The sequence below is a fragment of the Erpetoichthys calabaricus genome, chromosome 5, assembly GCF_900747795.2.
Source record: "Erpetoichthys calabaricus chromosome 5, fErpCal1.3, whole genome shotgun sequence".
Classification (NCBI taxonomy): domain Eukaryota; kingdom Metazoa; phylum Chordata; class Cladistia; order Polypteriformes; family Polypteridae; genus Erpetoichthys; species Erpetoichthys calabaricus.
In genome coordinates this window covers 182,262,567-182,290,362 of record NC_041398.2, presented here as the reverse complement: position 1 = coordinate 182,290,362, position 27,796 = coordinate 182,262,567, and the positions used below count along the sequence as shown (strand labels likewise).

General features: G+C 36.7%; 1 protein-coding gene across 1 annotated transcript in view; it reads right to left on the bottom strand.

Annotated features, from left to right (window-relative positions):
- Window positions 1-2,003: 2,003 nt before the first annotated feature.
- Window positions 2,004-27,796, bottom strand: part of musk (muscle, skeletal, receptor tyrosine kinase) — a 127,846-nt gene continuing 102,053 nt past the window's right edge. Inside the window, exons 14-17 of the mRNA XM_051928321.1 lie at window positions 26,286-26,466; window positions 21,342-21,533; window positions 10,435-10,583; window positions 2,004-3,437 (exon numbers count right to left, since the gene is read on the bottom strand). Coding sequence (XP_051784281.1) covers window positions 2,755-3,437; window positions 10,435-10,583; window positions 21,342-21,533; window positions 26,286-26,466 — 1,205 coding nt within the window. The 3' untranslated portion in view covers window positions 2,004-2,754. The remainder of the gene's footprint in view (window positions 3,438-10,434; window positions 10,584-21,341; window positions 21,534-26,285; window positions 26,467-27,796) is intronic.

The following is a 27,796-nucleotide window of genomic DNA, read 5'->3' as shown; positions in this document are numbered from 1 at the left end:
TTTACATCTTTACTAACCTGCTGCAGAGTTTTTTTTTAAATTTCCTATTTTTGACATTCTGTGATATGCTGGTTAAAATGTAAAAATAACAAAGGTGAGCTATAAACATAAACGTGGTTCAAAAGGAAAGAAGTATGGTCTGCTCAAGAAATTGAGTTTTTTGCTGAAGTGTATAACAATTCAGATAAATTTGACCAGGAGTGCAGGATGTAATTTCAGGGGATGCGACAAAGAGAAAAGCTGAGTTGGAATTTGCTAAAACTGAGTGAGGTGCAATAGGTGTCTTGCAGTGTACCATTATGAAGACATCAAATTTGGCTGGTCTCCTTAGATTGTAGTTATGACTATAATTATAATCTTCTTCTTCTTTCGGCTGCTCCCGCTCGGGGTTGCCACAGCGGATCATTCAAAATTGTTGTCTGCATATTGATTTGGCAAACTTTTACACCGGATGCCCTTCCTGACATAACCCTTCCCATTTATCCGGGCTTGGGACCAGCACGAAGAAACACACTGGTTTGTGCATCCCCTGTGGCTGTATGTTCTTATTCTCACTTTTACCCCTTGATCTGAGATTAAAAATATATTTTTGTGTTCAGCTGTGATAACATAAGAGGCTTTTACTTACTTTGTATTATCATTCAGCATTCATCCCATTAATATGTGTGCAGCATCCTCAATTTGAGATCTGTCAATATTTGAGCAATATCATCCGCTGCCAACAGGCATAAAAGAAATACATCCATATTACTAAAGGGAACCAGAAAGAATGTTGTGCAACCAAAACACTTAAAACTCTCAGTCAGTTGGTTGTTTCTTTGGTTTATTTGGTTTTACTAAAGTACAGTCCCAATTTAGTGTAATAAAAATATTCTTGTACAAGGACTCTTGAATAATTATGGGTGGAAATGTATGCTTCAGCATGCACATACTTGAACACAATAATACATAAGATGACTATTTGAATTATATTTCAAAAAAAGAGCACATGCCATTTGTATTGTAATTGTAAAATTAACTGAAGGTAACCTTTAATCTTCCATTTTATTGTGCAACCTCATTAATTTCAATCCATCATTTAAAAAGAATGGTTTTCCAAGATGAAAAAGGTACAAAAAATGTATATCTGTATTAAAAAAATGCAATTACAAAATGTCTATGAAATTATTATCAAACACTCTAAGTATTTATTTTATGAACATTTAAAGGAAATGGTAGTATAACTGCCAAGACTCTTTTATTTTTGGCTTAACATTGAAAAAATTAAACCACTTTTTATCATCACTCTCCTGTCAGCCTACAAACAGACCTCATTAAAGAAGGCTTATTATGGGACACACTTAAAATAATGAAGTGATAATCATTTTGATTTACATAGAAACATGCTATTTTAGACCTAATGTGCAGGAAAAAAGCATTTTATATATTTTCCAGGAATACTGTATCTGTGAAGCAGGTAAAAAACTTAGAATCCCACATGACATATTTTTTTCTTACTTGTTTTCTCCAAAAGTACATTTTATAAGTTGCTTTCTCTGTTGAACATTTTACATTTCAAAAAATTCAGAAATTAAAATGTGGCCAATATTTTTTGATTTAAATTATTGTATTGTAGCTTGCTGGGCACATAAATACAGTGTTCCCAGCAAATAAGATGTCAAAATAAATGTTCAAGAAAAGTGTTTTTCATTGTTTAGGATGTCAACACTTGAAAAACTAATCTAATCGTAAATTATATTGCTACTTTCGGCATTTTTATATACCTCCTTTTTTATTGTACGAGTCTAAAGTTATTAAATTCATTATATAAAAAATTATATTCCAGTTTTAATCATTATAATTTAAGGTGCTGTTCTTCACTGCAGCTACTGGCCTTTAGACAAATACATGACCTTACATGTATATTGTATTCTAATTAATTCATTTTGAAGTTGCTTCAAAATGTTTTTTGTACAGTACCGTACTTTGTACGTTTCATTTCAGATTTGGACATACTGTATTTCAATTCTTATATACTTGTTGACAGAAAAATATATAACAATGTCAAACCCAATTCAAGCTAACAAGGAGAAAATCTTCTTTCAAAAGAATTCTCATTTTTCAGGATAGTCGTTTTATTTATGCTTGGTGTTTCTTTTTGATGTAATATCTACGTGCATTACATTTTCAAAGTCCCATGATACTCTCCTCATACTTTTTAAAAATGCTTTGCTCATTTGGAAAACAATTCTTTGCAGTGTAAACCACACCTGCAGGTCCAACCTTTTTCTTTAACCTTTCTTTGTGCCGTTTACTTGAAGATGGGGCACGGTTTCTTTGCCACATGTCACTTGTGTTACGTTATAACAGGGTGATACGTTTTCATAGATTTAAAACTGATTGTAATATGTTTAGGTTAAATATCTTAAACTGGCAATTTAAAATGGTAATGTTTTTTCTGCAAATGTTGCGCTACATGTGTTATATTCCAACTTTTTTTATTCAAATGAGGTTTTGTGCAAATGCCATTAGTGTCAGTTATTTATATTATTGTTTAGTTTGCACAAAAAGGAACCAGAAATGTAAATTCTCAAGAAGGCATTCGACACCACAAACAGACCAGGACAAATGCTTGTTTTCCATATTAGGCACATGTTCCAAGCATTTATTGCCCATCTAGTAATACTGTATACCCAAGTCATTTATGTCTTAATAAGGTATTATTTCTTGGCACAGCATTATGAAACTCAAAGTATACATTAACACAACTTTGCTTCAGGCTACACTGGCACGTATTGTCTGCTCGTGCATTCGCTCCAAAATTCTATGAATGCTGGCAAAGCTGGGTCTGTCAGTAGGATGACTGCTCCAGCAGAGGCGCATTAGATTGTAAAGCTCCAGTGGACAATGTTCAGGACATGAAAGGATATTGCCATCCCTGACATAATAGATGACTTCTTCATGGGCCATTCCATAATATGGCTGTAAACCAAATGAAAATATTTCCCATAATACAACCCCATAAGCCCAAACATCAGACTCTGTGGTGTAACGGTTATAAAATATAGACTCTGGAGGCATCCATCGGATAGGAATGGCATCATTTTCGTTGGCTTTATAATAATCAGCAGAGTATATGTTTCTGGAGAGTCCAAAATCAGCTATTTTTACCACCAGATTTTCGCTTACCAAACAATTTCTTGTGGCCAAATCTCTGTGCACAAACTTTCGCTCTGACAGGTAAGCCATGCCTGCTGCCACTTGTTTTGAGATGTACAGTTGGTCCACACAGGTAAGGGAACCTGATTCTGATTCAGATATCAAACTCTTTCTAGAGAGATTGCACTGACTGAGGATGTGCATCTGGCCTGGTGAACGTCTTCGCAGGTATTCATTCAGGTCTCCATGAGCCATATATTCAAACAGTAGACACATTGGTTTCCCAACAGCACACACGCCTAAAATTGCAAAGAAAAAAAAAGACACAGTTTTAATAAAATCGGGATTTTCATTTGCAGTTTAAAATAAATTAGACAGCAGCAATAATCTAAAAAAATATGTAAAAGACACATTAAAGGAATTAAAAAATAGCTTAACAAAAACAAATTAACATGATAAATAAATGGCACAGCAGCATTTACAGTTTTGAAAAATATTTAGAATATAAATCTGATATTCTGAGAAGCCTGAATTCAGTGGAAAAAAAATGTATATACAGTATAAGCAACTATTCAGGATCTAATTGCAGACCTTCCCATTACTGGGAAAAACATGGAATTACATAGTGGTCAGATAGATAGGAAAATGTAATAGGCTTTACTAAATCAGGATTCTTTGATGCACTGGTGCCTTGTCCAGGACTGTTCTCTGTCTTGCACCAAGTGGATTAAGCAGGTTTCAGGATATATCTATGTATTTGCAAATCTTGAATTTGTTGTATGTTATATTCATGTGAGCAACACTGGAGCACCACTCTGCACACCTCAGACTACATATACTGTATAACACCAGGTCACGTCACTTGCAAAAATTCTCAGATGATTCTGCACTTATGGGATGTATTGGTAAAGAGGATGAGACAGAGTATAGGAGTCAGGTGGAAAAGTTTGTTTCTTGGTGCAAAAAGAACTGCCTGCTCCTTAACATTAGCAAAACCAAGGAACTGGTTATTGACCCTTGTCGCCCTAAAGAGCCTCTAAGACTGGTCTCTATTCAGGGAAGGGAAGAAAAGGTGGTATATTACTACAAGTACCTGGGGGTCCATAACAATGACATATTGGACTAGTCATTCCTTCAATGTGGGTAGTGACATATTTCATGAACTCTGTGATGGCCAGTGCAGTTTTCTACATTGTGGTGTGCTAGACTGGTAACATCACTTCAAGAAAGGCCCACCGAATCAACAAACTAATTAAAATGGCAGGATCATTTATGGGATATGCTCTGGACCCCGTGGAGGTAGTAGCAAAGGAGAGAATTAAAACAAAAAACTTAGTGTAATCATAAACAATGCTGTACATCCTCTCTCCAACACACTAACCAATTTGTCAGCAGAAGTATGTCAATAGACACTACTGGGGCTTATTTATGCTAACAGAAATACGCCTACATCACACCTCAGTGTAACTGTGACTGCCAAGTCAGAAGTTTTTCTTTCTTTTTAATCATTCTTATGTGACCATAGACCCAAGGGTGCTCAGTCACAGTCCTGGAGGGCTGCAGTGGCTGCAGGGTTTTGTTCTAACCGGGTTGCTTAATTAGAAAGCAGTTCTTGCCAATAATTTAATTTCATGGCTTGTTAGTGCTTTAACTCTGCTATGTCAGGTAATTCTCATATCCTAGATTTTCTTCATCTTTCTAAGGATATCATCCAAATGATTTGAGGGCTAAAATGGATGAGTACTTCTCAGTCCTTCACTTTTTTCTCTTCACTTTCCTTTAATTAAATCCAATAGTGCATGATAAATACACACAGGTGTAAATGGTAACAAGCTAAATTGAGAAATGCTGGTCTCTTTTGTCATTTGCATGTTATTGTTAATTAGGAGCAATTAAAAACCAAGAATACCGCTGTGTAAGATTAAAATAAGTAAAATATTAACTAAAATGAAGCAGAAGTGTTACTTGAGTGATAAGTGCTTCTTATTAAGCAATTGGGTTGGAGCAAAAACCTACAGCCACTGCGGCCCTCCAAGACCGTGATTGAGGACCCCTGCCACAGACCATTGTGTGTGTGAATATATATATATAAATAATCATCTCAGTGCTTAATTACACATGTTACTTACTTTTTATATATATTCAACAACATTTCACATTAAGAGTCATGCATTTGTACCGATATGCAGTAATGTTTCAGCAGCTGACCAAGCAGAACTGCAAATAGTATTGCTGAATTTTAGAAATTCATTTGCCTGGAGATGTGATGTATGTGATTAGAATTGACCACTGCACTGAAGTTAGATATTCAAATCTGTTTCTACGTTTTTAGACGGAAATCAGAGACTGAATGGGAAAATTAGTAAAATAAATGCATTTGTGTTCTGAAAAGAAAACTCCAAGATCAGTTTAAATCTGCAATATTTAAAAAAAAAAAACCCACAGCAAAAAAATAACCTTGACTTTTTTTTTATTTACAGTAAATAATATTATTTAGTTCTCTTAGTCTGCTGTCACATTTATATATGTATATAATTATATTTTGATGGACTGCCCATTGCTTTGGAGTGCATATGGTCTATTGTAATTTTGCATTACAAACTTTTGAGGTTGTCTAATAAATGACATATCTAGATGCTTACTGTGTCAAATTTATGTCTGGTTGGAAACCATGGTGAACTCATATTTTTAGTGTGTTTTTATTCATAGATCTCTTTAACTCTGTAATTGAAAGATGCAAGAAAAGTGAATATGGTTGTCCATTAAAAAACACAAATTACATAGTTTAAATTATATGTTTGCAGTTTCACAGAGATTAATAAGAAGATGTATATAGTATGCATTCAAGGATCTCTTTATTGCATCATTTCTGTGGATTATGAATGTATTGACTAAATCTAGAGATTTTTATCTGGGGATGCCCAAACTCAAATATAAAATTAAATTGTACTTTGTTCGATAATTCTGAAGATTATTAGTTTAGGTGTCTGTAGCATAATAAAATATGCCAAAAATATAACGGTCTTTCCATTTTCTGAAGATGAGTTTCTATTACAGAATGGCCAAATCAGATACTGCATCATAATCAGAATCAGAATATTTTATTAATCCCAAAGGAAATTACTTATGTTACAACTGTATGGTGTGGAAGCCCAGCCCTGGCACAGACAGGCAGACACCAACAGTTCAAACACCACAACATGTTTATTTACAGTATTTACAAAAGTCCAAGTCCCGCACACAACCCAGTGCCCCTGCACCACACACCCTCAAGTCCAGGCTTCTCCTAAGTCCTCTCTTTGCTGCCTCCACTCCTCTCCTCCGAGCTTCGTCCTTTTCCACCCGACTCCAGCTGATGACTGGAGGGAGGCAGCCCCTTTTATGTCCACCCGGACGTGCTCCAGGTGCCTCCTGATGAGCTTCCTGTGGCACTTCCTGGTGTGGCGGAAGTGCCACATGAGCACCCGGAAGCACTCCGGGTGTCCCTGGTAAAACTTCCGCCAGCACCTCCGGCTGACGTCCAGGGCTTCACAGTCTTCTGGGCACCCCCTGGCAGTGGCCACGGGCCCCTATAGAGTTGAACTTCCATGCTCAATTCCTGTGGCCCCCACACAAACCAGGGCAGCTGCCCTCTCGTGGTCCAGGGGAGGTATAGTCCCTCTCCTGGTCCTTCTTGGTGTCCCGGCTGGGCACAGCCCCCAGCCGCCCGCCACAATGGATAGACAAAGACACAAGTAACATAAAAAGCAAATATAAAAAATAAGCATATAAAGTAAAACAGAATATAAAATATCACAATAAACTACTCATTTACTATGCTCTACAGGTATATGGTGAATTAAATATAATAGATACTATACATTTGAGTCTCTTACCAAAACCTTGCTTACTAAACAGAATAGCACACGAGCAGGAGTACTTCAAATACTAATATTGCACATATAGCTGAAATATTGCACATTTTGAAAGAAAAAAGTTATTCACATTAGAAGCAACAGATGAGTTATTGCACAAGCAAGTAGTTGAAAAAAATGTTCTGGAAGATCCATTGAGGATAGAGAGAACAGCTTATTGTGTGGATGAGTGACCGGAAGAGGAGTTATAGAGTCTAATGGCTGTGGTGAGGAAGGATTTTCTGTGACGTTCAGTGGTGCATTTTATGTTGGTCAGTCTACTGCTAAAAACGCCCCTCTGTCCAACCACAACACTATGAAGGGGGTGATTAGCAGTTTCAATAACAGACTGAAGTTTAGACCTCATTCTCTGATCTGCCACAGTCTCCAAGCTGTCCAGTTTTTCTCCTACCACAGAGCCAACCTCCTGAATCAGTCTGGTAAGCCTCTTAATGTCTGTCATGCTGCCCCCCCAACATGCCACAGCAAAAAGAAAAATGGTACTGGCAACCACACACTCCTAGAATATCTGCAGTATAGTATTGCAGACCCTAAGGGATCAAAGTCTGCATAGGAAATATAGCCTACTTTGAGCAGTGCTTCCTTTTTATATATGGCCAGTGAGTTCTTAGACCAGCCTAACTTACTGTTCATATGCACCCCTATATACTTCCACATTCACACCCCTAATAGACAGGAGATCGTGTTCTTCTCAAATCCACCACCAGTTCTTTAGTTTTACTGGTGTTGACCTGCAGCTGATTCGGTTCACACAAACTTCCATGGCAGCAAAAATAAAAATAGTTGAAAAAAAAACCAAACCCATAAAACTCTTTAATTCATACGCATACCTGAATATGCAGCAGTTTATTGTAAGTCAAATTTTTAATGTTGGCTTTAAATGCTATTTATATGTGCCTGCACTTTACCTTCAGTCTAGCACACCCATTGCTCCAGTTTACATTAAAATTAAGGGTCTCACAAATCAAAACAAATTCATTCAAAGTGCTTATGTACATAGCCCAGATAAGTAATGCATTGACTACATTCTTGATATCAGTATAACAAAATGAGCTGAAACCAACCAATGACTCCAACTTCATCATTGTCCTTTATTTTGTAAATCTTGTTGCTTCAGTACAGGTTATCAGATTCAAAAGGGAAGGCCAGGCAATAAAAACCTGCACCAATAATCCAAAACTAATGCCAAAAAGTTGCAATAAAGTTTAATTACTTAAAAAAATTAAATTAAAAATTTGAAACAGGGAATAAATGCAACAAATGGAACAAAACATAAAGATAAGCTAAAGTATTTTGAAACCCAAATTGTAATATCTATCTATCTATCTATCTATCTATCTATCTATCTATCTATCTATCTATCTATCTATCTATCTATCTATCTATCTATCTATCTATCTATCTATCTAATCATTATAACCAGGCTAATGCCATTACTTACTAGAAACTAAGCTTAAATTATGAAGAGATTAATTGCCCAAACAAGTATCATTTATGAAAAAGAAAGGAAAATCCAAATGTTGGAAACTGAATAATAAATAAGAAACAGCGTTAAATCACAAACTCAACTCAAAGGAGGACTAGAAAAGAGCACTACAGTATTTGAAATAATAATGCCTCAGCATTGGAATGAGGCTCTATTATTTCCAAATGTTCAGCATATCAGCAATTATTAGTCCCATCCCCTTGCTCTTAAAACAAAACAGTAAAATAAGAAAACACAGAAGTTAAAGTACAACTAAAAAAGAAGAAAAAGCTCAGAGCTATCCTAACAGTACTTTGGAAGTAACTAACCTCAGACAGGGTGCTTGCAGATCCCACTTTCTTATACCCATCGTTACAGGGCAGATTCTGAGTGGCTATTAAATCACTATTCTTATTTGTGGGATAGATGAGAAGATGAAGTAAGAATGAAAACAAGTATTCACATTCAGAGTTGATGCAAAACAGTGCCATGATTTTTATTTTCAAAGAAAGCAATGGTCCAAAAGCAAAGTGCAGACCAGGTTCAATAAATAAGTAATCCAATCAATAGTCCCTAATAAAAACCAGCGCATTGGCAATGTTAAAACTAACAATAAATAAATTCCATCAGACACTAACATCCAAGAATAAAACCATGAAGTCGTCGGGTTTCCTTTCTTTTCCTACATGCTCAAATCATATTTCTCCCTCTGTCTCCTCAGCTCACACGGCAGTTCTTGCTGCCGAGTTGAAACACCAACAGCCATGGTCCCTCTCTCTGGCTCTTGTTCTGACCACTATCCTCTCTGCGTCTGTTGGAGCCAGACCTCCATCTTCCATACATCCTCTTCAGCGTCTACAAGATCCCTAGGAGTACACTCGATTGCTCCCTGGTCCTCCATACTGCTCAACAGGAGGTGATCCCCTCCTGAAGTGCTATTCTTCTTGCTCTCTCATGGGACCCCTGACTGCTCTGTCTCTCTTCCACCATGCTGAATCACACTCCTGATGTTTCCTCTTTTCTCACACCTTGGTTTTTCATGCTCATCCTTCTAGCCTACTCAGGCTCCTTTTGTAATCTTGTGGATGCGGTGTCCTAATTCCAATCCGCAGAGTGCCAATGTGGAACAGCTGAGCTGATCAAGCAATCATCTCGCCTACACATACAACCCTGCACCTGCCTAGCTCCACTTTAGTGCCACACAGAGCCTGAACCACACGGTTTTTATTTTGAAACTCGCATACTGCCATGGAACCCTTACTCACATCATCACATGGGAGAACTTGAAAATTGTACACAAACTGTGGAGCTGTCAGGCAGCACTGACTCACTATTTAATGTGTAAAATTGAAATATATAAACACTAATCACTTTTTATATTTTTTTAATTTATATGCACAACAAAATTATAAGAAAAACTGAATTTGTAGTAAAATGTCATTCTAACAATCTCTGAAAACGTCATGTTTATTTTTTAGGGACATTTTCACTGTTTGGTGAAATCATAATGCTAATTGAACCAGTTATCTCAAAGTCATTTGACAAATAACAGCAGTTCAATGACTGGGCAGTTAAACCTACTCTACCATCACTGGGACATGAATTCCTATTTTCTGTCCCATATATATTCGCTGCTACTTTCCACTGCTGTATTGGTGAAAGTCTTGGGTTAAAATAAATTAAGGTTATGTTCTACTGGAACATTTCAGTTACGCAAAGTATGAAATGAAAATCTGTGAATTACAGTTCACATTATAACTTTACATTTCATGAAAATGACATTTGCATGTTGGCCAGACATGCAAGAAAAAATTTCACTGTAATTTGTACACATGACAATACTAATACTACTACCACTACTAGTAGTAAATACATTTGAAAATCAAGTTTATTGATAAATTCAAAAAATGATAATACCTAAAAGTTTCACAATGTTGGGGTGATCAAACTCTGCCATCAGAGCAGCTTCTCTTTGGAAATCTGCCTGCATGTCAGCTGAAGCTTCCTCCTTTAGCATTTTCACAGCCACCATAGTGAAGGGTTCATAAACAAGTAATCCAGGAGCTCTAGAAGAAAACAAATAAGCAAATGATGTTACTGTAGCTGGTATAAACTCAGTTTTAAGTTTTTGTTTAATTTTATTGAACTTATGAGTAACAATACAATATGTAAAACATGGTTCATTCAAATCAGAACAAAATTTTAAACATTAACACTTAAAATGCTACTAAATAAAGAAAAACCCAATATATCTTCTCACTTAGCATTATCTGTTTATTGAAACCACTTGTTTAAATATTTGCACTAATGAAGTTTTGATTTGTAATCTGGATAAACAAAAGGAAAAGGAATCAGACATCAGAAAAAATTAGATTGCAGTGCTGGCCCGATGGAATATTGCCAATTTTATTTCTCTTTTAGGTGGCTTTCTATCCTTAGGACTGCTCACTTTTGCTATATTAGAATAGTGATGGTGAGATTGCATTTTTTAGGTTCCCCTGTGCCAGGAATTGAAGTTGCTCTTTTGGATAATGGAATTGTAGCTCATACTGCTGCCTTTTGCTGACAAATGTTCCTGCACTGTTATAATATATAACATGTAATCAGATCAGTTTCATTAAACAAAAAGAAGCATACTGATGTATTAGAGTTTGTAGTCAAATTTGCAATATTCAGTAGTATAGCCTGTGTAGAAAAATTTGTGCAAACGAAAAAGGAACCCTAATGCTTAAATCTGTTTCCATAAAAGGCAAAACTTTATTCGCAGTGGAGTATGTGTGACCCTTGGCTAAAGTATACCATATACAGCATAATACATTTACTATCCCTGCGGTGGGTTGGCACCCTGCCCGGGATTGGTTTCCTGCCTTGCGCCCTGTGTTGGCTGAGGTTGGCTCCAGCAGACCCCTGTGACCCTGTGTTCAGATTCAACGGGTTGGAAAATGGATGGATGGATTTACTATCTGTATGAAATTTAATACAAACTTAAACCATGGCAAAATAGCATCACTGCTTCACACCTCTGGGCAACTGGATTTAAACACTAGTCAAATCACTTTCTCTATGAAGTTTGCAAGTTCTGTGACTAATCCAGGTAAGTTTTCCTTTAGGCAAAAATGAATCTTTCCATTGATGTATACCTTCACCTATTTCCTGTTCATACCTAATTTGACTGGTGACTTTGTGTCCAAAGCTGTTATAATTGAAGTTAAATATTTAACACATTTTTAAAATTCAAAAGAAAGGAAACAAGATTTCAAAAATCCAAAAAGTGTAAATATCAAAAATGCAACCTTCTCAATTCAAAAGTCTAAAATCTAAAAAGTCAAAAAAACACAAAGTGAACAAAAGAAAATTAGGCACACCGCTGAAAAAAAACAACTTTACTAAGCAAACCTTATATAGTCTCCAGACACTGCAATGAAACTAATTTACCTAATTATTATCTAATCTGGATTTTTGTCCATCCTCCTTCAAAAACAATAATGCAATTTACAGGACACAGATGTGAAATAATTAAATTAAGAAAATAAACTAAAAGAAAAAAATGAACAATTACAAGACAATTAAACTTGTGCAGTCACAGAATTAATCAAACAATTAATTAAAGTCACAGAAAACAAAATACAAAATAAACAAGCTAAAAAAATACAAGAAAACCCCCAAACATATCATGAAAGCATGTGCTAAAGTGGCTCAGAAGCTTTGGAGGCTGCAGATGTTCCACCCCAGTACTTCAATAAGATGATCATAGATGAATTACATTTTCTTCTATGTCATGCCGTGAATCAAGGACACATGTCCCATAGTATAGGCCTCAGTTCCTATGAAGAACATTTATTCTACATTTTCTATGGGTGGATCTGAAATCATGTAATGCGGGCTATATTGTCATTTTACAGGCGGGACGTAAGAGCACCAGGACCCCAACAGAGGAATGATTATAAGTGGAATTCAAACTTAAAAAATAAACAGAGGGCAAAACAACTAATAATGGGAGGCAACCATTATCTTTCTGATGAAATGACTCTTCTAACTAGATTGTACAGTGGAAAGCATCTCCTTCTCTCACCTCCATTCTCTTAGTGTTATGTTCCAGCCAGGTTTGTTTGTCCTGGCTAAAGTTTCTTTTTAGTTTACATAACCTTTTAGCTGTTTTTTAAAATTTAATTCTGTATGTTATATTTTTGGTTTAGTCTATGTTGTGTTCATTCAAAATTGCCATTTTTTCAATTTTGTGTTATGTGAAGTTTCTATGTTTTTAGATTTCTGTTTGTATCCTTGCTTTTTTTTTGATAATTGGATTTCCTGGCTTTTTTAACCTCGATTCCTTAAAGTTGCTGTCTTTGGATTTTGATTCTTGGACATCCTCACCAAAAGAAAAATGTCCTGTTTTTGCTCCTGGAGTTTGGGCTTTTTTTTTAATAAAATACATTCTCTGATTATAAAAGAAGTTTTGTTTAAATTTTAAATTGGTCTAGAGTATTTATAGTTTTCTATTTTGGGACCTTTTGATATTTAAAAGCCTTTGTTTCATGTTGATCTGTTCATGTAGGAAGTCTTCCATTTGAGTTTGTGGCTAGGCTGGCAAGGGTGAGGCCAATTCCAGGGGTCCAGATCTGAATTAAACACCTGATTTATGACTATATATTGCCCTTTATCAGCCAAAAGAAGTTTGGAATTCCTGCCAACATTCAATAGTTTCACCTTTTTTATTTGTTCTTTATTTCGACTTATACAATTTCTTGTATTAGTAATTTGTTAGTTTTTGCATACCCCTTGGGGTCAGAGTGCAGGGTCAGCCATTGTCCAGCACCCCTGGAGCAATTGAAGGTTAAGGGCTTTGCTCAAGGGCCCAGCAGAGTAGGACCTCTTTTGGCAGTGACAGGGATTCGAACTGGCAACCTTCGAGATACCAGTACAGATCCTTAGTCTCAGAGCCACCACTCCACCCTGAAGGAGGGGAAAGGAACTCTACCATCTGCCTAGAGGTTTTGTCTGGTAGCGTCCTGGAGAAAACTTTTCTTTTGTCTTAACATTTCAATCACTGGTGTCCCTTCCCACTGTATATTGTCTGTTTGTGATATCCTTTCTCCAGTATGCATTTTCCCCTCCTTCTTAATGGCAATGCCTTATCTCTATCCTGCACCAACCTTTCTTGTCTGGTAACCATTTTCACACCAAAGACCCCACCATGCAATTTAAATGATACTTCCAGCAAATAAGCAGCCTACAATGGAAATTCACATCAATGAGTATGGAGGACATCCCCCCTTTATTTATGATGAGAAAAAAATTGTACTGAGCTGACCCAATTCAAGTCTTAAGATATTTTCTTGTGGGGCAAGTGTGTAGTATCACTCTTACAATCAAGAAATAATGCTGGGCTATGCATGGTACATTTAATGTAAGGCATGTCAATGTTTTCCTAGGCAAAATTAAGATCTCATGGTTTGAGGCTGTCTAAAATAAAGCAATAAAAATCTTCAAAATATTAAAAAAAATAGAAATAACTGCAATAGTTTGAATATTTTGCTGGCACTCTGTACAGTTAATGAAGTTTATAAAGATTTAGCTCAACTTTATATAATTCATCTCCTTTTATTGTACACTATTACGTTCTCTACAGTCTCAAGGTGTAACCTTTTTAATGTTACTAAATTCTATTTTTAGATGCAGGGCCCCTAATGATCTGGCACAACATGTGACAAATACTCTACTACAGCAGCTTCCTTCCTCTTTTAAGAGAATGCTTATGAACCGCTTGCTCAGTGCTTCTTGCTTAGCAAGCTAAAAGATGTCCTGGTAATTAACACTTCCAAAGCATCAGGACATCCTGTTCAAGAAAAAAAAAACTTTTGAAAACTTTAATTTCAAATGGATGCCATTATTTTAAATCCTCTTTTCTGTCTATGTCCCAGTTAAATATCCTCACCAAAAAAACAGATTTAATCAAAATTTGGCTAGAAAGAGTACACTCAAAACTGAGACAGTATGCCTAACATAACAATTAAGCACTAGCTATCAGAATTGAATGAAATTAATGAATGAAATTAGCTGATCATCTTCCATCAGCTGTGTTGTATTAATTTCTTAATTAATTAAAAATTAAGAGCTTTGTTCCGGCAGTGCTGATGGTTTGTTTCAGTACTGTTTATTACGTACATTATTTACTCACTGTGATCTCCATTCTCTGTAGTTCATATTTTTTATGTTCCTTTTGACACTTTTGTGCTGATCTAGGACTAAGGGGTTGCCACTAGGCACAGTCAGTTATAGTTTTTATTTTTCTCAACATGTTGTTTGTTAACATCTCTCAGTGGATTGGAAGAGGAGGAAATACATTTGAAGAAACTTTCATTGATGTATTCTTTTGTGCTATGGAGTAATAACTGGCATTTAATGTAATTTTATAGTTCTGTAAATCTGTTGAAACTACTAATCAAAAGCCTCCTTTGGAATTCCATTTGTAATTTTCATTAAAATATCACAAATACTATAACAAAGTATTTAGACATGTTCAAGGTGCAGCTCTAGTACTTGCAATATACAATACAGTAATCCCTCCTCCATCGCGGGGGTTGCGTTCCAGAGCCACCCGCGAAATAAGAAAATCCGCGAAGTAGAAACCATATGTTTATATGGTTATTTTTATATTGTCATGCTTGGGTCACAGATTTGCGCAGAAACACAGGAGGTTGTAGAGAGACAGGAACGTTATTCAAACACTGCAAACAAACATTTGTCTCTTTTTCAAAAGTTTAAACTGTGCTCCATGACAAGACAGAGATGACAGTTCCGTCTCACAATTAAAAGAATGCAAACATATCTTCCTCTTCAAAGGAGTCAGGAGCAGAGACTGTCATAAAGGCAGAGGAAAATCAATAGGGCTGTTTGGCTTTTAAGTATGCGAAGCACCGCGGCACAAAGCCGTTGAAGGCAGCAGCTCACACCCCCTCCGTCAAGAGCACAGAAAGAGAGAGAGAGACAGAGAAAAACAAGCAAGCAAAAATCAATACGTGCCCTTCGAGCTTTTAAGTATGCGAAGCACCGTGCAGCATGTCGTTTCAGGAAGCAGCTGCACAAAAGATAGCAATGTGAAGATAATCTTTCAGCATTTTTAGACGAGCATCCGTATCATCTAGGTGTGCGAACAGCCCCCCTGCTCAATCCCCCTACGTCAAGATCAGAGAAAGTCAGCGCAAGAGAAAGAGAAAAGTAAACTGGGTAGCTTCTCAGCCATCTGCCAATAGCATCCCTTGTATGAAATCAACTGGGCAAACCAACTGAGGAAGCATGTACCAGAAATTAAAAGATCCATTGTCTGCAGAAACCCGCGAAGCGGCGAAAAATCCGCGATATATATTTAAATATGCTTACATATAAAATACGCAATGGAGTGAAGCCGCGAAAGGCGAAGCACAATATAGCGAGGGATTACTGTACCAGTAACGACGCACTGCAGTGAATACACTTGACTTGAGCATTCATAGTTTTCATTCTCTTTCTCTGTATGTTTAGCATTCATTTGCTCAGAGGTTGATGTGCTTGCTGCTTCCTGAGCAGCTTTTCTTTTCTCCACCCTAGCGGCCTGCTTCTTCTCTTCTTTCGTCGGCATCTTTTCGCGTTAAAACTGATTAAGTCAGTGTTTATGTTGCAATTACTTAGTACATTTTTCTTAATTTTTCACTTAAGCTGGCACTGAAGTCTTCAATCTGCCTCAAGAATGATTTAAGATATGAAGAGGTAGGGGAAGTGACGGCAAAGGTGGTAGGGATGAGAATGGCGGCCATGCGGTGCCTGCTGGCCGCGGCCGAGAGTTGATTCTACAATAAAATAAAATAAAAATAAAAAGAGGAATAACCTTGGAGGTCAATCATCACCCCAAAAGTGGATAATAGACATCACGTAGTATATGTGTGCCAAATTTCAAGTCAATAGTTCAAATGATTTGTGAGCTACAGGTGATTTAAAATCCTGGACGGACAAACGAACAGTCACAGTAGCGTATTATATATAAGATATGTAATGATTTAACAGTAATTATGGAACATTTTAATATGATGTAAAAGTAATCTAAATACCTGCCTAAAACCTAAATGGTTGTTGCTTATAGTGATCTCAAAGTTAAACCTTTAGGTTGTCTGATGGTGCAGTAGTTTTTTTCTGTACAAGCCAGAGTGCACGCCTTCTTGAACATCAAATGTTTTTGCTTTTACAAACATGAACATTATATGTTATTCACTATTGAATAAATACTACTTATGGTTTATAAAGCCTTGAATAATCATGTTCCTTCCTATATTTTGGAGTGCCTGTCCCCCTATATTCCAAGCTGTAACCTTAGATCTTCTAATAGCAGTCTGCTTATTGTTGCCAGAGCCAAGGATAAAAGAAGTGGTGAGGCAGCCTTTTGCTGTAATGCACCAAAAATCTGGAATACTTTACTAATAGAGATACACCAGTCTGACTCTGTCATGTCTAACACTGTCATTTAACATTGATTAAAAAAAAACAAAAAAACTCCTAAATACCCACTTTTTTAATTTGCCATTTTCATAGGTTCATTTTAGCGCAATCCTTAATAAACTAGATAAGAACAGAATTATTGTGCTCTTCAATGACCCTGCAATCATTATTCATCTTTACTTTTCTCTGTTTTCTTTTCTGGTTCCTGTGTATTGGTGTTCAAGGCCACCACCTGATCTAAGTCCTGTGCAGCCACCTGTGATATTTGAATGTCTGAATGAAAGCGGATACCCCTACATGCCACAAGACCCACTGCATCAGATCCTCTAACACTAGAACTGAAAAACAATAAGGAGCTACTTAACAACATTTATGTCAGGTACAATGCCCAGTGGGGGCTGGGTGGTCTTTTGGCCTGGAGGCCTTAGCGCTTTTGTTTTTTCCTCCAGCTTAACTGGAGTTTTTAAAAAAATTCTAACTCCCGGGCCTACTGACCATATCATCATTGTGTCATTTAGAGACTATATTTAACGATTCTGTTTCTGGTAATGATATACCTATCTTATGTCTGAGTCATTATGCATATTTTGTACTTTATTTATTCATTATTATTCTTATCTGCTTTTAAAAGTTGTTTATCTATGCAAGTAAATATTTCTATGACATTTTGTAAAACACTATGAGCTGCATCGTTTGTATAAAAATGTGCTAAAGAAATAAATGTTGTCGATGTGAGTACAGTTAACTGCATTCCCAGATAAATCAATGGCTTAGTTTCACTCTCAGTCTAAAGAGAAAGTATCTATCAGCAACTCATGTAGGTAGTCCATTCAATTGAATTTTATTATGTTCTTGCATCTGGAGTTTTTTTTTACCCAACATTTATTTTTACCACTAAATAATTCAAATTCTATTGAATTGCATACTGCAGTGATACTTTAAACCATGACTGTTTAAAAAAAGTACTGCAGTTATGTAAAAGTTTGAAAGGGTGCTTGTGCATGTACTATACTTTGTCATATGAACTGCAGGGCAAAGAATGTGCAATGCCTGGAATATGCCCTTTCAAAACAGGCTTAGCAAGCCGTTAGCAGACACTTCCTGTCTTGGAACACTGCATGATCCCTAGTGGTTCACTGAGCAAGTAAACACTGTTGCTCTGTTAAAAATAGGTATCCTGCAAGCTGCTGCTGACACAGTTATGTCTGCAAGGAAGTTTTATACTGAAACCAGAGGTAGACATTCTAATTACAGTGTTAATATTTCTAAACCTGGAAGATGGTAAGAGATATAGCTTCTCTCAGTTATGTTCCCAGGAGTCTCAGTATCAGGGGTATCATTAAACTCCAGCTATCAGTAGTCTTCACCTTCTGAAGCAAAGGCAATAATTTTGAGGAAAAAGCACAACTGAACTGTAGTGTGTTCATTAAAGAATCGCATGGTGTATTATTCTAACCTGCGATCAGCAGTGAGTGTTCAAATAAATAATTTGTAAAGATACAAATTAGCTACACCAAAACTGTAATTAGAATTTAAGAAAATAGCTTCTATTTTCAACCCTCTTTTATTTTTTAGTTTTTTTTTGGTATTTGATACTTTTGTTACATATAGTAAGAATAATTTCAGAATTGTATTTATATTCTACTTAAATACTGTATTGCAGCAATAAGCAAATCAAATAATGCTATATAATATAAATTATTTAGTTTTCTTTTACTATAATTACTATGGACTAGCTCCTGTCTCATTCCCTTCTCCTTCCCCTACATTTTCAGTTTTAAATTCTTTAAAATTCCAATACCTATTCTTTATTGAAGGATAAAATCCTGAAAACTAATACAGTAATTAAACAAAACAAAGATTCACTGACCAAACCCGCAGACGCCTGTCTATACAAATAATAGTCCAAATCTTTGATTAGGCAGTTCAATGTAATCTTCTTTTCCGGCTCACTCTCTAACCATTTATCCTGCCTGTGGTTCGACTCAAAAAAATTATATAAACAGCTGTAATATATCCTAATCTTGTTATTTTCTCAGTAATGAGGTCGGTCAAATAAATAATTATTACAATTATTTAGTGACATCAAGAATATTGACACTAAAGTGTGTTTTCAGTTGATCTCCAGTCTTATCCTAACTACACCATGTATCACACTTTATGGATTAGGTGAAGAATCCAGACAAAGGCACACAAGAAATGTATTTTGTTTTATTTTAATAGTCCAAATAGTGTTATGATATAATGACATGCCTAAACTGGGGAGGTTTTTACGTGCCCTGAAATAGTTTGGTATTCTATCCAGGGCTGTTTACTGCCTCTTAGATGCATGAATAGATTTAACCTTTTTGTGGGATATTACGGGTTCTTTGAAGAGATGGAATGATATATGAAATTTTACACTGGTATCACTTGTCATAAATCATGGATTTTCCTTACTCATGGAGCCTAAGTCTGAAATATATTCTTATTCTTAATATCTTTCTTTGTCTATTTCCGTTAAAGACACTGGGACAAATGGAGTGGAACAGAATAAATGCAACAGACTAAATGTGATATCTAGATGCTTTGTGTTGGTTCCACTATACAGGCATAGGGCATTTAATTTATTGTAAGGTACAAGGTACCTACTTTTACTTCACTCTCCAGAATGCTAACACCTATAAGGTTCTTAACAGAAGTCTTTCCTGACTCTATTTTCTGATTCTAAACACTCTTATTCTTCACCTCTTCTTTTAAACTCCAATCTTAATGTGATCTGGCAGAAGGGGGCCATTTAACCATAATTGTCTTTCAAGCTTACTCCTAGGGTCTGGACTTGGAGGCCACCTTAGAAAGCAATCAGGTCCAAAACAACAATCATTTGGCCTTGATGCAACCCTGACACTCTTTGAATGGGTCATCACATAATATCCATTCCTGGATTGTCTGTACTTTTTCATAAATAGCAAGATACCATTAGTTTTCTTCAGGGTTCCCTAATGCCACCTGTCTGATTTTTGAGTGGTGTACTATTGTCATAGGTGAGATATCAAATAGTTTCTCATCATCTTGTGAATCTTAGGTATACAGGAATGAGTAACTATATAAGGACTTCTGCTTCTTTGTTATAATCTAAACAGGCCAGGCACTGGTCAGCACCTTTGGAGCATGGAGCACACTCCCACACCATCATCTCTCTTCTATTAAGTTTATTTAACATGAGTATCCAGTTTCACTCCCTTTTCTGGCAGGATTTGACTGTGCTTATTACTGGGATCATGTACTTTGTTTTGTGGTCCATTTATCTGAGGAAAATCTCATTGTGACAGCATTTACTTACAATATGAACTATGCACAATCTACTGTATTTCTGTTCTGCTTATTCTTCACTTCTAGCATAAATTTATGCTATATAAGAATGCTAATAATAGTTGTGAGACAAAAATGATAATTTATAAATCCAGATAAAATTAGACTGCTTAAATGTGGGGTTTTTGAAATATTCAATGGTTATTGGGATTAAAATACAACCACAGCGTAGCAAACTACAATATTACTGGAAAAAAATTAATGATAAAATAAAACAATTTTTGCCTTAGACAATGATTAAAAGACTGTACTTATACTAAACAAAGAAGTAACAAAGCTGTTACTATAGAGTGCATATATTAGTTAAACTGATTTATTTATAAATGTATTTATGGCACGGTAAATCAAAAAAATTAAATTTTTCTGTGTTTAATACTGCAAAATGTATGCATGCTTGTTCCTCTATGTGCTTTCCATAAAAAGCTAGTTACCATAGATGGCTAGAATGCAGTCCCTTTTTATAATTTGCCAGCTTGAAGCTCTTTAAAAGATAGCCCAATGATACTTTACAACCTATTTCAGATTGTTGTCACAAGAAACACAAATCCCTGAAGATATGCAGAAAGGAAATACAGTTATAACCTAAGGATGCAGAGCTTGCAGCTTGGCAGAGACAAACAAAAGTAATGTTCATTTGACATGCTGCTTAGTGACTGAAAAAAATAATAATATTGAGATAGATACTAATCCTACTGAAGGTGGATTAGTGTGCTTGAAGAATATATTTAAAGTAAAAACTTATACATTTATGTAACAAACCACTGCTAGGAAAACTTTCATGTAATACAATAAAAAAATAAAGAAAAATGGAAATATAGATGGAAATAATGCTACAATAATTCATCTCACAAAATGCAGCACACTGTCAGCGTATAAAAAAAATATCAAAGCTTTTACTGGCAGAATTATAAAAAAATATAAAGAAGTGTGCACCCAGTCAATTTTATCCTGAATACATTATAAGAGTATAAGCATTTGTCAGAAAGCCAAGGTAGAAAATGTACCTTGCCTGGAACACCCTTCCAAATGCCCCTTCACCGATGTCTCTCACATATTCAATGTTATTTCTGGGATACTCTAGACTAAGTAGTTTGGAGTTGAGAAGGAGAGGTATACGCTGGTACATGGGATTGGGATGAAGACGATCCAGCAGCAGTTCTGAAGGTAGTGTGGTTAATGTCGGGGTTTCCATCTCCCTAAAATATAGAGAAAATGTTGAGTTAAACCCTCAGTTAATAGGATTTGTTACAGATTCTTCAAGACAGCTACCCTATACTATATATTTTCAACATAGCTCATTTTAATAAACTATTTGTTCTTATTTGCCCGAATCTTCAAATTTCTTACATCTAGACTAAGAGATCTTTACCTTCATGTACTGCAGGGCAGGCACCTTTTCGATGTATGCTACTAGAAATGAATCCTAGACAATTCTAATCTTGATCATGAAACAGCCATACATAAAGTGAAACTTGTTGACCAGCATATTGTTAAATTAGCAGATTTCTTGAATAACTGAAAAATTATTTGTTGATTTTTTAAAGCTATAAAAAAAATGTTAGTGACATAAAGATGTAGTTAGTGACAGTTGCTAGATATGTAACACACTTCATAGAGAAGGTCCTCTAGAATTTTTTTCTTAATGTAGACTATATAAATACCTAATTATTTCAAAGCTTTGTTTACAGAAGAACTCTGTAAAAATTGATGTGAGTGTTTAAGAAGATAAAACGGTGAGTTTGTGTAATCCCCTTTACAATGTCCATCCATTTCCTTAACCTGCTTATACAGGGCAGGATCGCTAGGCTGCTGGAGGATATCCCAGCAATTATCAGGTACAAGGCAGGAAAAACACCTGAACTGGGCACCAGTCCATAACAGGATGAATTTACGCACTCCCCCACCAGGGCTACTTTAACAAAAACAATTCACCTAATCTGCATGTCTTTGGCATGTGGAAGGAAACCTGTGCAGACATGGGGAGAACATTCAAATTCCACATAGGGCGCACTCAGGACAACAACCCCAGTGTTGTTACGGCTACCACTGCTCCATCATGCCACCCCTCTTTTTAATGTATGTATATAAAATAAATACAGCAGAGTTGCTCCTTTTTCTAAATAAGTAAGTTATACACTACTCTTTTCAATCCAAATTAGGTTCTGTGAGGACCCTGTGGGCAAAGAAGGAAAGATCCTTATCTGAGGTTTTTGTTCAGTAAAGAATGCAGGCTCACATCTAAACTGAACTGAAAAATAGGTAAATAATGTAACATGTATTTTGGCATGTTGAAAAGAAAATGATGAGTATATGCAAGAAATTTATTCAAACACCTTGAAAAGTTCTATCCCCATATAGTTACTCATCTAGAATCTGAAGCCAGTCTCATGCAGGTTTGAAATAATTACTGTGACATCAGGCCAATTGGTAATTAAATGTATAGTAAATCATTGTAATTTTATTATTGTATAAGAAAAATATATTGGATGGTATAATGCAATGCAGATAGATGCAGGTAGAACATGGAGTATGAACAGTCTGTCAACCTACAAATAAGGGTATATATTGAATGAATTTAATCCTGGACTGTCCAGTACAAAATATATAGCACAGCACAGTGTAACATAGCTTGAGAGTCTGAAGCCTGTTGAATTCATTTTAGTGACACTTGGAATCAGAATCAATCCCAGCCAAACCAGTCACAAGACAAGAATCAGCACAATTTAAACACTTGATCAGTGAACAAAGAGCCATAACTTAACTATTGCCATCCAAGATAGATAAAACTTTGCATCAATTGTCAACCAAAAGGTTGAATTAATGTGTGCCCATGAAACCAATGGCAAAAAGTCCACTCTTTCCTTTATAACCCATTGCAAACACTGGATCTATGCTTTTTATGCTTTCTCGCTATTTAGTGAGCGAACTTAACTTCTGCTCTGCAACAGGACCCCCTACTGCATAGGATGTGGCTACAACAAAATCTGGCATGAATCCCTTTATTCCAGAGGGTAACCTGGAGCTGGACCATAAGAGTGGAAGACCAACACCTGTAATGGAGCTGGATATAGGTGCCAAATGTGTCCAAACATTTCAAAAGTCTATTACCCTACAATCACATCACACCTGTGGTCTCCAGTCCCCCTCCACTTACAGGACTGTGTGTCTCTGCTGATCAATTGAAGAGAGAGCTGTGAAAACTCTGCAAAAAACAAGTCTTCAGGGCCAGATGTAATCAACCCCAGGGTTCTGAAAACATATGTCAGACATCTCTGCGGGGTCCTTCAGCACCTGTTCACACTTTCTCTAAATTTGCAGAAGGTTCCCCAGCTTTGGAAAATATTCTATTGTGGTTCCAGTGCCAAAGAAAGGGCATTCCAGTGATTCCAAGGACTTCATACCAGTTGCTCTTACATCATACATCATCAAGATCTTTGAGAGGCTGGTCCTGTAACAGCTCCATCTGCTAATTTCAGAACGTGTAGATCCTCGCAGTTTGCCTAACAGACACATATAGGTATGAAGGATGATCTGATCTACATACTCCATAGAGCCTACTCCCACTTGGACAAAGCTAGCACCACAGTCAGGATCATGTTTTTTGATTTTTCCAGCCCCTCAAAACACCATTTTGCCTTATTGACTGGGGAAAAAGCTCAAGGCTTTGAATCTACATGCCCCCACAGTTTCCTGGTTCATGGACTACCTGACCCACGCACAACAGTTTGTGGACTGAGGGACTGTTTGTCAGAAATGGTGATGTGCAGTACTGGAGCACCTCAGGGAACTGTCCTGTCTCCTTTCCTTTTTACCCTGTACACAACAGACTTCCAGCACAGTACCAGCGCTTGCTATCTACAGAAATTTTCAGATGATTCCTCCATCATAGGCTGCATTAATAAATGAGTCAGAGTACAGGAATTTTGTGGAAGACTTTGTCTTGTGTTGCAGTGACAACAACTGGCAACTCAACATCGGGAAGGAAAAAGAGCTGGTGGTGGAAGTCTGGTGTGCCAAGGAGCCTCTGAGACCAGTTATCAATTATGGGCAGCATGTGGAAATGCTGCAAATATATAAGTACCTGTAGGTTCACATAAAGAACATATTGGACTTGTCTGACAACACAATGGCATTGTACAAGAAGAGTGGAATAAACTTCCTAAGGAGATTCAAGGCTTTTGATGTATGCAGCAAGTTCCTGGAAATGTTCTATTAGTCTGTAGTGGCCAGTGTGTAGTTCTTTGCTGCAGTCTCCTTGGGAAGAAATCCGAGCTCAAAAGAAGCACAATACCAGAAAAGCCATCTCTATGACTGGACAAACCCTGAACACACTGGATTGCTGTTGAAAAGAGAATGGTGGCAAAACTGGATGCCATCATAAAATATCCTCCCCTCTCTTGAAGCACTTTTAGCCACAGGCTCATTCCACCACGGTGTGCTAAGAAGGACTTCTTCCAGGTGGCTTTTCTGTCTACTGCTATCAGGCAATTAAATGCTTCATCCCAATGTACTCATTACGCTCATTTTGAAATATCTACACAATATACATTTATGTATTTTTATTTATTTATTTATTGACTGATTAATTGGCTGTATTATTTGTCCTGTGAGTCTGTATCCTTGTTTTTTATGTTTCTGCTGTAAGCATCTAAATTTCCCCATGGGATTAGTAAAATGTATCTAATCTAATCTAATCTGAAGAAAAGCAAGGTACACAAGTATGAGAGATCATACTTAAAGCAATGTATTAGTCTTGCCGAAGAATGGAGTCAATTGACTGCAGACTGCCCAGGAAACTTTTATTGTTAGCAAAACAGGACCACTGTATGTGAAACCTGAAAACAAACTGCAGTATCACTCACAATCACAAGGTGAGACTAAAGCAAAGAAGAAGAAGAGCATCAGAACAAAAAAGAAAAAGTGAAATGAACATCCTTACAGATGGACCTGAACAAAGTAACACCTACAAGCAGATTCAACAAGAACCATATCATACCGTACATATACCTAAATTTGATTCCAAGAAATATTGACTGTAACTCTGTATATAAATCCAGCTAATGTTTTCTGGTTATTGGCATTACTGCAACTGAAAGCAGTAACCTGTGTGAAAGTTAAGTCTTTAGCTGTTACAACTTTCCCTTCTCTCTTTTCTCTTTCAACAGGAACATTCATAGCAACATGTCTCACACTTATGCACAGGAGCTGTCTGCAAACAGCTTGTGAACAAATCAACCTGTCCATCAAAGAGCAGGCATTAGAAACTTCATAACAAGTTAAGAATGTATCCATCCAACTGTCCAAAAGACCAAAAGTGTGAAACTAACATGTTAAATAAAGCCAGTCTGGAAAGAATGAGTTTTCTTGGCTAATTCTTCAGATAAGAATTAAGGAAACAGGATTCATTATGTGCCTTCTTCTATAGGAGAGAAAAAGATCAAATTAAGATTGCATAGATTTGTGGTTTATGTTATTTGTTATTGATCAGTTGCATATATTTGCATATACCCATTTTCTATTATCCTTATGTTATGAATAAACTGTATTTGGTTTATTGCAGTAAGGATGTCTGGGTTATTTGTTGAAAAAAAAACAAAAAACGGAGAAAGTGAAAGCTGATTCATGTGAATTTGCACCAGTTTACAGATCTCTTTACTGTTCTGCCATCCAAGAAATTAATACTTTGCCCATTTTGATGGAAATATAAGAGAAAATGTATTGTATTTGTAGATGAATTAATAAATAAATGTGTGACAACTGTTAACACATAATTCTACAAAGGCTAGTAATAAGAATTCCCTCTCAGCTATTTACAAATACATTTCTACAATAAAGAGATTCTAGGATCCTTCAAAGAGACAGATAGTTTTAAATTATGTAAGCAATACTGACATGTAGCTTTTTATTAAAAATAAAAAATTAATGTGATTCTAATAAACATTGTATACCTTTTTCTGTTCTTCCAGGCCTTTTGTCTGCGGTGACATACAAGTGCACATATGATAAGGAATACTGCAGCCGCAAAGCCAGATATTATTGATATAATTACAGTCATGGAGTAAGCAGGAGAAACTGAGGATGGAAGGTTTGGAGTTGCATGCTTTGGTAATGTGGACACAGGAACTGAAACTGAAAGGAGAAAAAAAAAACATTCAGCACATTATTGAAACACTCACTTTATAATAAGCACCAAAACCATACTTCTGATTGTTTTTTTTCTTTTCTTTTAATGTTTTGCCCTTTTGGCACTTATAGACAGCTAGGTAAAGTCTGTCTACTTTTAAAGGTAAAGTAAAGTTAATGTAAGATAATGTAATGTGAAATGGTTTACTAAATTAAAAAAAAGCAGTAGTTATTTCTATTAGTTCAAATTTGTATATACCAAAAGGAATAATAAAATAAATTCATGGGTGAATTATTTCTATGACACACAAGATCTTAATAAAACTTAATTCACATTGTTAATAATAGCCTTCTTATCTCATCTGTTCTGTTAGTGTCTTTGCCAGATTTTAAAAAAAGGACATGCTTTAATATTTAAAAAGCACTTCTAAACATTCAAAAAGAGTCCAAACAATAAGTACACTCATCTGAATACAAGTGCGTAGCACAGAACAGCTCCACAGTGTTCTTTCCCACTTATCCTTCTGATATTACTGTTTCCTATGCACAACAATCTAGTTTCCTAGATGCAGGCTAATTTTACTGCTGAAAGCACATCTAAAGAGGAACTGAAATGTATCTGGCAAAGGATTCAAAGAAAGAGAACATACGTGTTAAAGATGTTTAATCTTGAACGTAAGCCATTATCGGTAGTTTTAAAGGTTGTGGCATGCGGCTGGGAGTGGTACCCAGCCGGGACACCCAGGAGGACCGGAGGAGGGCTTGCGCCTCCTCCAGACCACGAGGGGGTGACTGCCCTGGTTGCTTTGGGGGCCACGGGTACTGAGCTTTGAAGCTCGACCCTGTAGAGGCCCGTGGTCACCGCCAGGGGCTGCCCCAATGCCTTGGCAGCCCTGGACCTCAGCACTTCTGCCACACCAGGAAGTGCTGGGGGGAAGAGAAGCAGGGACAACTGGAGTGCTTCCGGGGATGCAGCCGGCACTTCTGCCACACTGGGGCGTGTCGGTGGAAGATTGCCGGGAATCACCTGGAGCACATCCGAGTGTTTATAAAAGAGGCCGCCTCCCGTCATTGAGGGCTGGAGTCGGGTGAGGAGAAGGACGAGGTCTCTGGAGGAGGCAAGGAGGCGATCTGAAGAGATAAGGCATTGTGTTGGCCAGGACTTTGGGGACTTTTAAGGGGTTTTGAGGTGCACTTGTGTAAGTAATATGTATAATAAATGTGTTGTGGGCGACGTCAACATGTCCGCCTGTCTGTGTCCGGGCCGGCTTCCAGAATGGCATCCCAGATGGGACTCTCTGCCTGCTCCAAGGCAGGGACCCCAAACAAATAATTT